The sequence below is a fragment of the Odocoileus virginianus genome, chromosome 7, assembly GCF_023699985.2.
Source record: "Odocoileus virginianus isolate 20LAN1187 ecotype Illinois chromosome 7, Ovbor_1.2, whole genome shotgun sequence".
Lineage (NCBI taxonomy): Eukaryota > Metazoa > Chordata > Mammalia > Artiodactyla > Cervidae > Odocoileus > Odocoileus virginianus.
Window position 1 is genome coordinate 49103330 of NC_069680.1, and position 16682 is coordinate 49120011.

The 16682-nt window shown below is 43.6% G+C and overlaps 1 protein-coding gene across 5 annotated transcripts in view; it reads right to left on the bottom strand.

Moving 5' to 3' along the window:
* FAM13C (family with sequence similarity 13 member C) overlaps positions 1-16682 on the bottom strand; it is a 137428-nt gene that overhangs the window by 33679 nt on the left and 87067 nt on the right. For all 5 annotated transcript variants that reach the window (XM_020907665.2, XM_020907666.2, XM_020907660.2 and 2 more), the window contains one exon: positions 7734-7818. In XM_020907665.2, the coding sequence (XP_020763324.2) occupies positions 7734-7818 (85 nt within the window). The remainder of the gene's footprint in view (positions 1-7733; positions 7819-16682) is intronic.

Genomic DNA, 16682 nt, shown 5'->3' on the forward strand with positions numbered 1-16682 from the left:
TCTCTTAAAAATAAAATCTATTACTTAAAAACCTAACACATGTATAAGCGCACTGATTACAAGTCTAGGCTCTGGAGTCAGAGTCCTAAGCTTAGTCTGAGATGCCACTTGTTCACAGCTATTATGTCCTTGTCCAGATGAGACACTTCAAAACTCAGATTCTCTGTAAACAGTATAGTGAGGATAAATGGGACAATAACATACATTCACCACAGTTCTTGGCCTGACTTTAAAATTGAACTTAAAATTTTTAAAAATAATAACCTGATGGTTCAGGCTGTGGGATTTTTATTCATAAGGCAGTTATAGAAATGGCTATCAGATAATTATATTGTCATCTATGAGTTTTGAAATCATTTTTAAAAATGCTTTATTTGGAAAACAAGGATTATTGTGGAGCTCCTTGTTTCAGAGACTATGAAGATGGTGATAAAAGCATCAGAGAAAATTTATTAACACTAAAGATCTTTTCTAGCCAAGTTATGTCATAGGTGTAGCACAGGATAGATTTTATGATAATGAATGTAGTTTCAACTTTAATAAGAGGTAATTATTCAACCATCAGCTCTTGATTCCCTTAAGCAAAAGGTATTTATGACAGATTAATGCTGTCATAAATACCTTTTGCTTAAGGGAACTAGTACAATGTCAATCAAATGCAGGAGTTGAAAGAGGACCTAGAGAATAAACAGTGCTAAATGTCATTTCCACACCTTGCAAATCATCAGAAATTATAATAAAGTAGACATTTAAAGACAAATGCAAGCATTATCAACTGGAGGGAAGGAGATATAAGCTCTGAATGTCCAGCTTTTTAAATAATGATCACTGACATTTATTGAGCATTTACCATGGGTGATGTGCTAAAAACCTGATATGTATTATGCTGTCATCCTCACAACAATCCTAAGAGGTAGATACTATCCTTTTTCCCTTTTCAAAGAAAAGGAAACTGAGGCACAGAGATCAAAACCTGTCCAAGATTACCCAACAAGCATATCAAGTTCTACGAAGAGCTGTATTTCTGAGCAAGACAGAACCAATGAATATAATTCATTTGGTCTTTCAAGAAGTCAATCGCATGGTGTTCATACCAAAAGTCATTTAAAAACAAAACCAAATGATGATTGGGCTAAATGTTTTTTAATGGAAAAAAAATTCACTTACTAATAGGGCCCAAAGAACAGGGTTGAATTAGTATCTTTATGAGAGACATGTCAGTACTAATCCTTGTTAATGGATCCTGAATTAACCTTTTTTCATATTTCAAAAACAACATAGAAGCAAAAATAGAGTTTTGAGTCCGAGTTTGCAGATGATGTTAGTATTTTGCAAAGAGTAAAATGCAAAGCAACCACAGAAGAAGCTCACAAACCAGGAGGAAGGTCAATCGTGGCAGATGACCCTCAGTGTGGGTCAGTGGAGAAAACTAACCCATCTACACTTAACAGATAATCAGCACTAAACTATTAGTTTGATAGAAAATGGGATTTTTGGAGCTTTTATAGAGTATAAGATATGACAAAAAAGGTCAAGAAAACAATGTACATTTCTAGGAAGAGTATGGAAAGCAATCCAACAACCATAATTATTTTTTGAATAGTTGAGGAAATTATCCCACTGCCCATATTTTTAGGTATTAATTCATTTTTTATTTAGGTCATCATAGTTTCACGGGTAGTTGTGAGAAATTGTAGATGTATCCCTTGTATACTTTGTCCAATTTCCCCCAATAGTATCATTTGGCAAAAGCATAGTACCTGTGCCCATATGTACAAATAAAATTATACTATTTCATTTAATCTGGAAAACACTATGTGGGTCAGGTAAATACACATGAGAAAGGCATGGGGGTCCAGAGATGGTTAAGCTCGGAGGAGCTGAAATGACTATAGAAACAGAGGGTCTGCAGTGGTTAATCAACTACAAATCTAGATGCTTTTATTCTAGCAAAACAGTCAGGGATGTACTTTTAAAATGACTTTAAAGCATATTAGTTATACAGTGTGTACCTAGGCTGCCTTTGGGCTCAGTTTCAAGTTTAAGAATATTAGAACTATGTGGACTTTACATTTAGGTAGGATGGCAAATGAAACATCATGTGAAACACTCAGACCATGGAGTCTGACTGGGGAAATTTCCCCACTCCCCCCTTTCCTCCCAGCACCCGCTGCCACTCACTACTGTGGGACCGTCTACGAGTTATATTCAGTCTCCAAGTTCATTTCCTCATCTTTCACTTGGGGATAATAATGCCTCCTAGGGTGGTTGTGATGATAAAGTGAAAATTACTGCAACAACGCCTGGTGCAAAAGAAGAGGTCATTGTTAGCTAAGGTTGATGTTATTCATTTAAAGACCTTCAAAGCAGAGTTTCTAAACTCTGGCACTCTTGACATTTTGGACCAGATAACAATTTGTTGGGGCAGTGCTAGGGTCATGGCTTGTCTTATACATTGAAGGATGTTCAGCAGGACCTCTGGACTCTACCCACTAGATGCCAGTGGCACTCACACTCCAGCTGTGACACCAAAACAGTATCTCCAGATGTCGCTGAATGTCCCGAAGGCAGGGCTCAGAGCGTGGGAGGGGGGTGAAAACCACTGTTTTAAAAGACCCAGTTTAGAACAAGATGAAGTACTACTCTCTACGGTGATGGCCATTTTCTAGTTAGAGCACATCAGTGCTACGTACTAAAAAACATAAAAAGGTTCAAGAAGGATTTAGAACTAACACACACACAAACACAAACTCAGTGTATGCAGTTTCTGAAAGATATTTGGAGTTCTGGGCACTTATGAGGTTGAGGTCTTGAAGACTCCCTCATACTGACTTTCAAAGACTATTTCTGGGGGCTGTTGCCAGATAACGGGACATTATGTGGGTGATCAGACCCACCTCGTGGGAGGCCTGAGGTGCTCCATGCTCTGAAACCCAATTATAAACTGCACCTGGTACCCTTGCAGGAATACTGAGTTCCACAAGTGTTCCCGAATCTCCTTGAACATCAGAATCATCGACAGGAGCTTTGCAAACATGGAGATTTTCAGGCCTCATCTATACACTTTAATTTTGTATCTTATGGTGGACAGCCCAGACAACTGTACATTTAATAAGCCCTGCCAAGTGAGAATGTCTGGTCAAATAGACAGTGTCTTGAAATATGACAGAGAAGGTCAGGTTCTCTTTGACTCTGCCCCATTTCAACTCCAACATTAGAAAGAAACCTGCAGACCACGCAGGATTCTTTTGGGAATAATTACAGACTGTACCTAGATATAGATTTCCCAGGTGGTGCAGTGGTCAAAAATCTGCCTGCCAAGGCAGGAGACACCAGAGATGCAGATTCAGTCTTTGTGCCGGGAAGACCCCCTGGAGTAGGAAATGTCAACCAACTCCAGTATTGCCTGGAAAATTCTATGGACAGAGGAGCTTGGCAGGCTACAGTCTATGGGGTCACAAAGAGTTGGACTGAGCACACAGCAGCAGCAGCAGCAGCAGCTAGATATATACATTAGCATTGTCTAACAATCAACATTAGCAACAAGGCTCTTAGCCAAATGGAAATTTCAACTTGAAAATCAAGATTTTAGAATAAAATAATTAACTATGTATTGCTTTGGAATTTCTTTTTGGCCAAGCATGCAAGATCTTAGTTCCTCAAGCAGGCATCAAACCTGTGTCTCTTGCAGTGAAAGCACGGAAGCTTAACCACTAGACCACCAGGGAAGTCCCTGGAATTATTACTTCTAGCAATAAGTCTCCAGTGATAGCTTATACTAAAAACTCCATCACCTGTGCTCAAACAGAACAGGCATTACTATACTTAGTCATGTGGCACAATGTCAAACGCTGTTTCTACACATGTTGAAAATGATGAGAAGCTGAAAAGACAATCCTCATTCCATTTTCCAATCAACAACACCAGAAGAGGAGCTTTTTAATGTCCGATGGAAACGTCTGCTTCAGCTGTAAGAGGGATGCTGGGCCCCCAGTACTGTGTGGCTTTCCATCTTACATTATGCAGTTTGCAGCCCACAGACAGGGCGACCAACTGTCCTGGACTGCCCAGAACTGAGGATCCCCCAGCACTGGGACTTTCAGTGCTAAAACCGGGACAGTCGGTGACCCTCTGCACAGTCCTGTTGCTGCCCTGAAGCTGGCAACCACTCTATCACTTTTTTCTAAACATCGTTACCTCCCTCAGATCTGTCCCCATCCTGCCCATCTCGAGCTCCAGCTTGAGCACCTTTCTCCTCCTGAAGTAAACGCACTGAGCCAACTGCTCACAGACCCTGCAAATCCATGTGGTCTGTAAGCTTCTTCCTGACGATGAAACTAAGTCAAAGAGAAGCTGAGAGAACCTGACCTTTTCACTCTCATAATTTAAGATACTGTCCACTTAAATAGTGGCTTCCAGTACTTGAAAACGCTAATGAAATATAAAGACTCTAGGACTTGGAACCTTAGAGTATCTAGAGATGAAGACTGAGAAACCCCAGGTATAAAAGCTTCCTGGTAACTGTGACGTGCGGGAAGGTTCACTAACACACTCTAGAACACAGTGCCCCTTCAGAGTGTCATAAAATCTGCTCTTGCTTCAAGTGCAGTTTGTAGTTGCATTTCTAGAACAGGGAGGATCACAGATATCTTGCTAGATGAGATGAATCTTTGTATTCTGTAAATTCAAGTTAAAACTCAATATTTTGATTTAAGGTCAAAGACATAAAGAATACAAAATTTTGCTCAGACCATCATTTCAGATGCCCTCCGTAAATGTTAAACAACTTTAGGGAATTGTCTGGAGGTCCATGGATTAGGACTCCACGCTCTCACTACTGAGGGCCCAGGCAACCCCTGGTCAGGGAAATACGATCCCACAAGTCACACGGTGCAGCCAAAAAAAAAAAAATTAACTTTGATGTTTAAAATAAATAAACAACTTGAGTCATGCTTTAAATCAAATTTCAAGTAAGACTGAAACCGACATAAATCACAAAGATTTATATTTGTGAATGCTTGCTTTGAATGGTTAATTAGTTGCCATCCAGATATTTCTATAAAAATCACTAGCTGGATTTTGTCCTTGTTATACCAAATATTAACATCAACTATTACTAATTCAACATTTACAGACATCTAAGGTCCAGGGCTATATTCTATAGTTTAAGAGAAAAATATTATTTTAAGTTACCATAATCTTTTCTAGACTTATGGCATCTGTGCTCATCTATGCTATCACACTATCATCGGGGCTTTATGCATGCACATAACTACAGTTTCCAGGAGTTCAGAGATCACGCCAGAAACCCAGTCATAGGCCCGGAGTGAAGAACTGCTGATCTAATATGAACATAAATTTCTCCCTTCTGAGTGACACGTGGACTAGAACATGTATAGCCTTCCTTTAAGACTGTGTCTTAGAAGACAGTGAGACCAAACCACCCCATAAATTGAACTGTGAAAGCCTCTTCGAAATGCTGATCACTTTGGCAACATTCTTACCACAAGAAGAGACTCCTTGCATCCCTGAAAACATCTAGTATGCGATTTCTAGATTGTGTCAAAGGGATTTTTAAAAAAGAAAATTAGAGGAAGCATGTGTCAAGGCCCAATACAGTGGCTGGGACTTCACTTTCCCTGCATCGACCTCCATGCAGTAGATTTAGCTAAATGAGACTCCTTATTCATAAGCTCTGCAAAGGCCAAAAGCATCAAGATGGGTTTTATCTTTGCAAACTTGCAGGAGCTGTCCCTGCCCAGTGTGTGTGTATGCACACACAGGTGTGCCCACACAGACACACCAACACACAGAGGGGAAACTTCTCTGTTTCATAAACTCTCTTGGAAGTACTGGGATATCTCAGATTTACCTACATTTTAGAAAATCCAACATCCAGCCCACAAGGCTCCTCTGTAAGGAAGCTTCTGCCCATTCCTGTTATTTGACACCTAAGACGGAACATGTTGATGGCTCCTTTATATGGGCGATCTCCACATAAATGCAGTGGTGGTGGTGGTTTAGTCATTAAGGCATTTCTGACTCTTGGGACCCCATGGACTATAGTCCGCCATTATAATCCTCTGTCCATGGGATTTTCCAGGCAAGAATACTGGGGTAGGTTGCCATTTCTTACTCCAGGGGATCTTCCCGACCTAGGGATTGAACCCAGGTCTCCTGCATTGCAGGTAGATTCTTTACCGACTGAGCCACCAAGGTACATATCTTTATTTTATAAAGAATGTATTAATAAGTTGGTTCAAAATCCGGTCCATCAAGAGTGAGAAAATATAAAACTAATCCCAACCTTTGGAAAAAATAAAATACATTTACACACAAAAGTCATGATAAAATATTATATATATATATACACACACACATACACACATCCAACATGCAACAAATATTATATTGAATGGTCCTTATCAGATACTTTTGAACATCAGATAATTCAAAAATTAACTTGTACTTGGCTTGAGACTTCTCTCTGTGTCTCTGTGTTGCTTGTTTACAGAGAGTGGAATAGGGGGTTGGTGGAAGAAGGGCATTGTCTAATCATTTGACTCAAATCCCTAATTGGCTCAGCACTGGCTCTTGACCAATTTTACTTGCATCTCATCCAAACACAATGGCCAACAAAGCCGAGGAGCTCACCACGTAACAAGACAACCAACTGGCCACCAACATACATAGGGAAATAATTTATCACTTACAAGTAGGGTCACAGTAAGCCTCAGTGTGCTTACTATGAATAGTACTATTTCACAGGTTTAAGGGTTTAAATTAATAACTATGAAGTTTACAACAGTGCCTGGGCATAGAAAGTCTTCGACAATAATACTGGCTACTACTAATAGCTATTATTAGCCACTAATACATAGTTAAACACTGAAGATGACTGTTTTGCCTACTTAGACCACGTGGGTCTGATTTAAACAGTAAGGTCTTCAATCCACTATTGCTAATGGTACTGAAATACATTACCTTTGTAAATCTTTTCCTTCAGTTCCTAGAGATAGGATCCATGAAGCAAGCTCACCTAAACCTATTTCTATCATCCAAGCAGAAATCAGTCTGCAAACCTCTGACCCACTGGTGTTAGAAAAGATATTCTGTGATCTCATTTCTACTCAAGTTAATTTACTTTTTTTTCCTACTGAAGTCTTCCTGGGAGCATCTGTTCACCTTCTGCTTGCTAGCCAACCTAATATCTGCGAGATTAAAACCAGAGAAACTAACAGACAAATGAGACCCAAGTTTGAGACTTTCCCAAACAAAAATTAATGCTAAAAAAAAAAAAAAATGAGACAGAACAAGACACTATAGGATTAGAAGAAGCCACATCACTCACCTCCACATTCCCAGGGTTTATGGATCACCTAACAAGCAATGTTAAAACTCCCCTAACTCCTCAAAAATATTGAGAGTCACAACACAGCCCAGATGATCTAAATCCAGTGATATAAACAAGCCACATGTGTATCACAGGACTCCAAATAGGAAAATGAAGACCACTTATGATGGGTGCCTTTTCACCTGACACCATCTCTGGGGGCTCTGGTCCCCAGCTAGAGAAAAAGATCTAGATTCCAGCACGTCTTAACTCCCCCTGCTCCCTGTCAGCTCCCCAGTGCACCAGGCAGTGTTTCCCACAGAAGCCAGGTTCAGGGGAAGCAGCAAGGGGTGAAACTATCCTGAGAGCACAGATGAGGACCCCGAGCCCAGCCTCTTACCTGTGGCCCCTGCCCCTTCAGCAGGTACACTCTGGGAGGACACTGGGGCTGGGTCCTTGACTCCGTGCACCTGCGCAGCTTCTTCCTGGTGTGTCAAAAAGGCAGAGCACAGATCAGTTTCCACGGCTTGGAGCTTCAGCAAGGAATTCTGCCAGCAAAAGCAGAACATCGGGCTGGCTCAGTTAAGATGCTAACGCAATGCTGGGTCTGCGGCTTCCTTCCCCAGCACCCGGCCAGAAGGGGGTCTCAGGCAGAACTGGCTGTGCCAGAAGCAGAGGCGCGTTACTCCACATGCAGTCTCAGTTTCTGTTTTATATAAATGTAACGTATATTGATTATCTGTGACACATGGGACCGGTGATTTCGTCAGCAAGAGACGCTGCACCCAGAGGGCCAATCTGAGAAGGTATCTGCTTCTGGGGTGCCTGAGCCTTTACGCTTTCCAAGTGTTTCATTCACCGTGCTGACATCAAGAGCAGATGACAATAGCCCCTCCCCAGCTACCATTCATAAAAGCCAGCATCCCTCCTCTGCAAAGCCCGCAGCAGCCCGCAGTGCACAAAGAGTTACTGCCGCAGAGGCCGCCTGGCAGCTGGGAGGTGCTTCGGGGCTCCCTTTTCTGCATCTGCACGTGGGCTGTGTGCCTGTGTCTGGGGGGGGGGTCTGTGTGTGCGAGTGTACGTGTGTCTTCTCAAGTTACTTTTCTCACATGGAATGGCTACAGCCGCCTGCTGTCAGAACAGAAGGCAGGGATGGAGGGAGATGATGACCTTGGTCCCTTAGTCTGACCCCATTGCTGAGGGAGAAGTGATTCATCGTTTATAACTCCCAGCCAACCTCCCCCATCCCCAGCTTCATTTCTCATTTTAAATTCTTCCCGTGTTTTAATAAGAGCTAAGTCATACAGACTGACGCACGTATCCTGCCATGATGCAGATGCTGGGCAAACTCGGACCCCAGCAGGTGAAAGTGAGTCACGCCGAGTCCCTGGCTGGGCCCTCTTCCCTGCAACGGCCTCAGAGCTCCTCCACCGACCAGGGCCTTCCACCCACAGGTTTCTGGCAAAGGACGGTGGGGGGCAGGGGGTGCTACCTGAAGTAGAGCCAGAGGTCACCCCCCCATTATGACCCAACACACACACATACACATACACACACATATACACACATGCTCCTACTTACACCCTGTCTCCATATAACTTAGTCCCCACACACCCTCATAATCAACTGCCACTTCCTACTCCAGACACACACCCCGGTCCTATATATACCCCTGCACTCTATTATACACATACCGCAGCTCCCTACCCTATACACACCTTCACCCCCCTCCTCTACACCCTCATGCCCAAGTCTCTACCTTCACACTCTACTCCACACATACTTTACAACCAAATACCCACCTCCACCCATACACATGCTCATCCCTCCTCCCCCGGTCCTTTTATCCCCATTCCCCCAACACCAACACCCTACTTTATATACACCCCTACATACACCCTCATCCTCAATTCCCACTCACATATCCTGTTCCCACCCCTCATCCCCAGACACCCTGATTCCTTACCCCACATAAATGCCAACCCCCCACACCTCCTCACACCCTAGCCCATTTCTGCACACATATTCTCATCCTTCTGTTGATGTGAGTAAATACGAACCCGCAGCTGTGTTTTAAAAAGCTGCTCACTGAGGGACTTCCCTGGTGGTCCAGTGGCTGAGACTCCTCGTTCCCAATGCAGGGGGCCCAGGTTCAATACCTGGTCTGGGAGCTAGATCCCGCATGCCACAACTAAACATCTCAACCTGCCACAAAGAAGATGGAAGATCCCTTATGCAGCAACTAAGACCCAGTGCAGCCAAAGAAATAAATGCTTTTTCAAAAGCTTCTCATGGAGGAATGTCTTAAATCCCTAGTCTTTTGGCTAGTTTGAAAGTGGCAGAACTTCTTTCAAACAGGCTCAGGACCTCTCCTCTGCTCAGCTCAGAGATGGAGTAAGACCTGATACAAACCTCCCCCACGCCCAGGGGCTGACGGCCAAGGGCCCACAGCTCAGATGAAGCATCTGTCTGATGCCAGCCCATTTTTTACAGCTTCTTCTTCCTCCCTGGGGTGTTTTCCCAGCAGTTACATGTGGAAACAAGGGCTCAAGGTTATTAATAGGAGGTACAGAAGGAGCAAGGGTACTAGGTTTCTGGAAAGTTTTAGTAATCAAGCATTTGGGAGGCAAAAATGCATGATTCCAGTCTAGCTTTCTACTGAAGGACCTTGGAAATTGGAGTGACCTCTCATAAGGAGAAAACTACTCTGAAAATTAACAAATCTTACCTTCCCTGTAGCTCAGACGGTAGAGAATCTCCCTGCAATGCAGGGGACCCAGGTTCAATTCCTGGGTCGGGAAGATCCTCTGGAGAAGGGAATGGCAATCCACTCTAGTATTCTTACCTGGATAATCCCATGGACAGAGGAGCCTGGCGGGCCACAGTCTATGGGGTCGCAAAGAGCTGGACACGACTGAGCGACTAACAATACTAGTACTACTGCCACCAAGCTGTGCCATCTGTCTGCAACAGCAAACAGAATGGTGGTTCCACAAACAGGTATCCCTAAAAACAGGTAATTCTACAAACAGAAATACTGTGTGAGCCAGTCAGCCCACTGCTGGGTATACATCCCCCAAATATTGAAAGCAGGGACTCTTAACAGCTATTTGTACATCCACATTCATAGCAACATTATTCATAATAACCAAGAAATATATTATGGACTGAACTGTCTCCCCCAAATTCATATACTGAAGCCCTAACCTCCAATGTGACTACATTTGGAGATGAGGCCTTCAAGAGGCAATTGAGGTGAAATAAGGTCATAAGGGTGAGGCTGACCAGTGCCCTTAGAACAATAGAGAGAGAGGCCCAGGGATGCATGGTCATAGACAAAAGGCCATGTGAGGACACAGAGAGAAGGCAGCTGTCTGCAAGCCACGGAGGAGGCTTCAGGAGAAACCAATTTTGCTGACACATTCACCTTGGACTTCCCACATCCAGAACTGTGACAAATGTTTTGGCCACTGAGTCTGTGGCTTCTTTTATTTTAATTGTAGCCCTAATAGAGTTTTAGCAGATTAATACAAGGTGGAAACAACCCAAGGTGCCCATCAGCAGATGAACTGATAAATGAAATGTGATATATACAATACATACAATGAAATATTATTTAGCCTTAAAGAGGAAGAAAGTTTTGACACACGCCACAACATGAATGAACCTTGAGAACATTATACTGAGTGAAATGAGCCAGTCAAAAAGGACACACATTCTAGGCAGTAAAATCCACAGAGCTGGAAAGCAGAATGGTGGCTGCCATGGGGCTGGTGGGGAAGGAAAGGAGGTTTGTGTTTAATGGGTACGGAGATGAAGGCTGGGAAGATAAATCAAGTTCTGGAGATGGATGGTGGTGATGGCTGCCCCAAAACATGAATGTGCTTAATGCCACTGAATTGTATACTTAAAATGGCGAAGTTGTGAAATTTTACATTGTCTATTTTACCACGGTTTTAAAAAGCAAAAAGAAAAACAGTCCTTCTCTACATTTAGTGGGAGGATGTGGGACCAGGCACCTCTCGTCAACTCTATGTGTTCTTACAAATTCTACAAAGCAGATGAGGACACGGCCTTCACACAGAACCAGGGGCTCTGTCTGCTACATACTGTGGGGCTGACTTTGGACAAGAATCTTGGCTATTCTAAGCTTTAATTTCCTCGTGCATAATAAGCAGCAGTGATGACAATGACAATGGCACCTGCTTCAAGGATGAAATGAGGAAGGCACAGAGTGAGTTTTGCACAGTGCCAGCACACAGCAAATACTCAAGCCCTGGCCACTGTGGTTACTATACATGTGTCTCCAAGCCCCAGAGAGCACTGGTGGTGGGGGGCCAGACCCCACTGAAGCTCTGAGTCCTGACTCATCACTCCACCTCCCAGGCCTCACTCTGTGATTCTGCCCAGGAAGTACTTGAGACCAGGTGACTTGTAAGTTCCCTTCCAACTTTCCAGGACAGAAAAACATCATGCTCATGTACTGAGGCTGAGGCATGGAAGCTGTGTGTGCTTGGACGGTGTTTGTGGAACCAAACCAAGTATTCACACAACACAAACAAAGAGTGAAGAATCTCACTGCAGAGAGGTTTGTCAGGTCACATTCAGAGGCCTCTCCAGTCTCCCAGAAAGTGAGTAATGCTGAGATCCAGTTACAGCTGGAAGCAGTCATGGGTGGTTCCCAACCATCTTCCCTGCCCTCCGCCTCCCTCACTAGTACTGAGGCCCAACAGAGATGCCGAGCATCAGAGGAGATCTATTTGCACAGCTGGTTTGTTCCTCTCTCAGACACCAGACAGGAGGAAATTTAATGGGACAGGGAAGAAGAGAGTGCCCAAAGGAACAGGAGAGAGAAGAAGAAGGTCTCGTGGGACAAGAAGACATCCAAGGAGAAGGGAAAATGTGAACTGCTGGAATTGAGGACCAGGGGGCAGACTGCAAGAAACTGCATGCCAACAGTCATCAGCTATGCCCCGTCCTAGCCCACAATGACCCCTAACCTGAGGACTGCCTGCTACTGTGCCTGTTTCTCAGCACAGGAAGAGTGTGGGGACTTAGACGCCCCACATGGGACAGCCCCCGATGACCAGAGAATCCAGACAGGAAAGGCTTTACCCATGAACGATCTGTGCCACTGTCACATATGTGTCTCTCCACGGGGAGAAAGGAGGCATGCAATTCCATCAGGGCTGAGCCCGACAGAGCTGCCTCTGAGAAGCTCCCACTGCATACGCGGGGGTCACACCACCCACAGCTGCACCAGCACATGTGCAGCTCCCAAGCTCTGGCAGCTCTCAGTGGACAAAGAGCTGCGCTGGGCTCCAGAGCCTGAGGCTGATGTCAGCCCCTTCCTCATGGGGCCCCAGTCTAGTGTAGAGACAGCTAACACACAAATGGGCAAGTAAAACAATGATGCCAGTTATTACTGTCATAGTTATGGTGATGGGGGGAGAGAAACCACAGGCCAGGCCTGGGGACAGAGTGAGTAAGCCACTGTTTCACTCTCCAATTCAGCCTGACTCGGTGACCTTTTATGCAGGAACAAGCTTTAGCCCTAGAGGAGAATGACAGGCAGTCAACCCCGTCAGGCTGAGTGCTACCTCCATCTGGTCCTTCTCCTGCTCCGGGGCTTCTCTATCAGGCTGTCCCCAGCCCATCCCTCAAGGCCAGCCTGCCAGGACTTTTCTAGGTTTACATCCAAAGTCTTGCTGAATGGGCCACTAGGATCCCCAGGAAAATTGAACAAAGGCTGATGTATGCTCTAAAGAATGATGACTACCTCTGCTTCCCAGTTCTCCCATTTGGTCACCAAAGAAACCAGAGAGATGTCTGTGAAGCCTAGGTGTGGTTTTCTACAAGCTAATTTTTCTCTTTTACACAATGGAAAATATGTGACTTGTTTTAGAAAATACTCTACTCATTTTCTTTCCTCTACAATTACCGGGTCTCACTTTAGTTGGGTGGGAATGGGGAACACCCACACAGGCTGGATGGTGAAACACTATTTTAGGATGCTTTTGTCGACAACTCACCAGTTGCAGAAAAAGAGTAGCTTACTTTTAACTTCCATGAAGAGGTTTAGTGACCCTCGCCCATCCCTTTATCTATCCAAGAACTCTACATGGATCGTCTATAGCAAGATCAAACTGGATCTGCTCAAAACTGACGTCACAGTGGGGCCCCGGAACATCTCCATGCTGCTAAGCACTCGTTCCCTGAGCTTCCAGGTGTCCTGTGTATGCTCCCTCAACACACACACACACACACACACACACACACACGCCACACTTCCTTGCTATTTGCTCCCTGCCCCTACTTCCCCAGGCCTACTTCAGCTGTAATTCCTTCCCAGTCAAATTCCCATCAAATCTTAAACCAGTTCTGATTACCTTTATCCAAACAGGCGCCTCCAATTTCTCTTTTAGCACCTTGCTTTTTCCCCTCCCAACACTCACTATAATATGGAATTATATTTATTTCTCTACTGTTTACTGCCTCTTCCCAGCTCCAGAAGGGCTGGGAGCATTCCGCCATTGTTCACTGCTGAAGCCTGCACGGTGAGCAGAACAGGAGCCAACCATTAGTGAAAGTGCCGCTGTAGACTGTCTTTGTTTGCCCTGATCCTTTACACAGCGCTTGGAAGGCGCTTCCGAGCACCCCATTTCAAGCCTCCTTGCTGCCTTGGTCCAGAAATTTTAAAATGCTGACGAATCACTGGAGAGTTTGTTAAAAATGCGTTCTCCCAAGCAGTGACAGACTCAAGATTGTGTGGTCTGGAGCAGGGGTGCTTAGATGTGGGAGGTCCAAGGTCCAGACTTTGAGAAACACTGCCCTATTCCCTTGGGACCTGACCCACTCTAAATGCTGGCTCTAACTGTCCCCAGAACAATATTTCTGTTCCCTCACTGTCCTACACTACCCAGTGGAAATTCAGTATAGGAGAAGAAGCCATCCACTCCAAGCAGTCCTCTGTTGAGAAGAGGATCCAGGTCCTACTCTGATAATAGAAGCACATCTTTGTAAAACAAGGACAATCTTGCCACCACACACGATAACCCAAACCAATTCTTTTTCCAGCCAGATGATCTGATTTCAGCTGAGGAAGAGGGAGTCCTGTACTGAGTTTCACCTCTTTGTGAAACCTCATTATGTTCACTTTATTAAATAAACAATAAAAACAAGATGTTTAGGAGAGACCAATACAGTTTTATGAACTCACATTTCAATTCAAAATTCTGAGCTTTTCTAGAGAATAAGAAATGAACAACTCATGGACTGGACTTTAGTAGTTTCTCTTTGTAATTTCTAGCACAAAGGCACAGGCATTAAGATAGACAGCTGCCCTAAGAAACCTTTTTTTTTTTTTTTTTTTCCCCAGAACATCAATTATATATCCCTTGGGCTGGAGTCCACAAATCTAGTCCATGTTGTAGACCATATGGTTACTTCTCTGTGGCTACTTAAGTTCCAGTCTTCTTTAAGTTCTGAAAAATATTTGGCTTAAAAACTAAATTCAGTATGATGCATGCATAGTACCGGGACCACTGAGGCTTTTAACCCCAGATATACCATTTGCTCCTTCTCTGTCCATGGGAAAATCATCCAATCATTTTGGCCCATGGGCACTTAATTCTTTTCTGAGACTACCCTAACCCCTTAGAAATTACTAAAACTCAATGAATATTAGAAATCAATAACCATCCCAAGATCACAGTGATTGGTTCAAGAATGGGCTACAGGTCCCAAGTCAGATAAATGAGACTCAAGTATGACACTTTACAGAGTAGAAAGGACTCTCTTTCTTATAAGCAGAATTTTAAAGATGGTTCCCAAGATTCCTGTACCCTGGTTATGCAATCAAACACTAATTTAGGTGCTATGTTGAAGAGATTATGCTGATATAATTAAAGTCCTAACTCAGGTGACCTAGGATACAGAGATTGCTTCAGTGGGCCTCATCCAATCAGGGTGAGCCTTTTAAAAGTAGAGGGTTGTTTTTAGCTGGTAGAATATAACACCAGAGATTTGGAGCACAGAAGGATTTGGTGCTGCTGGCTCAAAGATGTAGAGGCCAAGGTGAGAAGGAACATAGGCAGCCTCTAGAAGCTGAGAGCTACTCCCAGATGCTGACCAGCAAGGAAACGGGGTCTACAGTCCTACAACCTCAAGGAAGTAAATTAAGGCAATGACCTGAATGAGCATGAACATGGACTCATCTCCAGAACCTCCAGACAAGAATCTATCATTGCCAGTGCCGTGATTTCAGTTTTGTGAGAGCTTGAGCAGAGTCTAATGGAGTCTATCCAAGTTTATTATCTGCACAACTGTGAGCTAATAAAAGAGAGAAGCTGCTAAGCTTCTGGTAATTTGTTACACAGTAATAGAAAACTAATATACACCGGGATTACTAACTGTAAGAATAACATATCCCCAGGGAGGGGTCAATCTAAAGATAAAGTCAATATAGGAAAGTAGAGTTGAAATGGAAAGAGATGCTGTCTACATGACAAGCCTTTAATCCCTGGATCTAGCCAAGAGTGGAATCTATCCTGACCGTAAAGTTCTAGGTGTGTGAGTAATAAAATCCTGTTGTTTAGGAAAGCCAGCTTGAATTGACTTTCAGTCACAAGGAAAAAAATCCCACGTACTAGAAGAAGAAAAACTACCAGTTAATTCTTATCTAAAGCCCTGACCCTGTAGACTGGGTTTGTATTTCAATAGAAAAACAGAGCTGCCTATTCCTACAGAAAAAAATGCCATTCAGCCAACTGAGGGCCTAAAGAAGCCTCTTGCTAGACCATTTTCTCAAAGTTAAAACAGTTTTGAGGGAGAACCACACATCTCAAACAAAACAGTAAGTACCATCTAGATGTCTAGCAAGGCTTGATGCCAGAATGTATCTATATGCTAAACTATGGATGGTAAAAAAAGACAATCAAACCCTTCACATGGAGCCCCATACACAGACATGTGTATATACACTCAAAAAGGGAAACAATTTGCCTCATGGGAAACTATGACTAAATCCTATAAGCACTAGGAGGGGAAAAAAGCAGAAACAGTGAGTGTTAAAACTGAAAGCACTCCTAGAGTTAACCCAATTCAAAACCTGCGTCAATTTCACAAATGAAAAATGAAAAGAAGCTGATGTGATGATTTATGGTATGCAGTTTGGGAGTTAGAAAAGTAATATGAAGACCCAATAGGGTAACTTTTCTCATGGAAGGGGAGATCCATTAGTTTTCTTCATATACTGTTATTTTTTTTCCTAATTGAAACTGAAGCCAGTGATGGGAACTAGTAGGATGTGGAGAGGGAAAACAGTAATTTTTCTCACTTTATCCTTCAA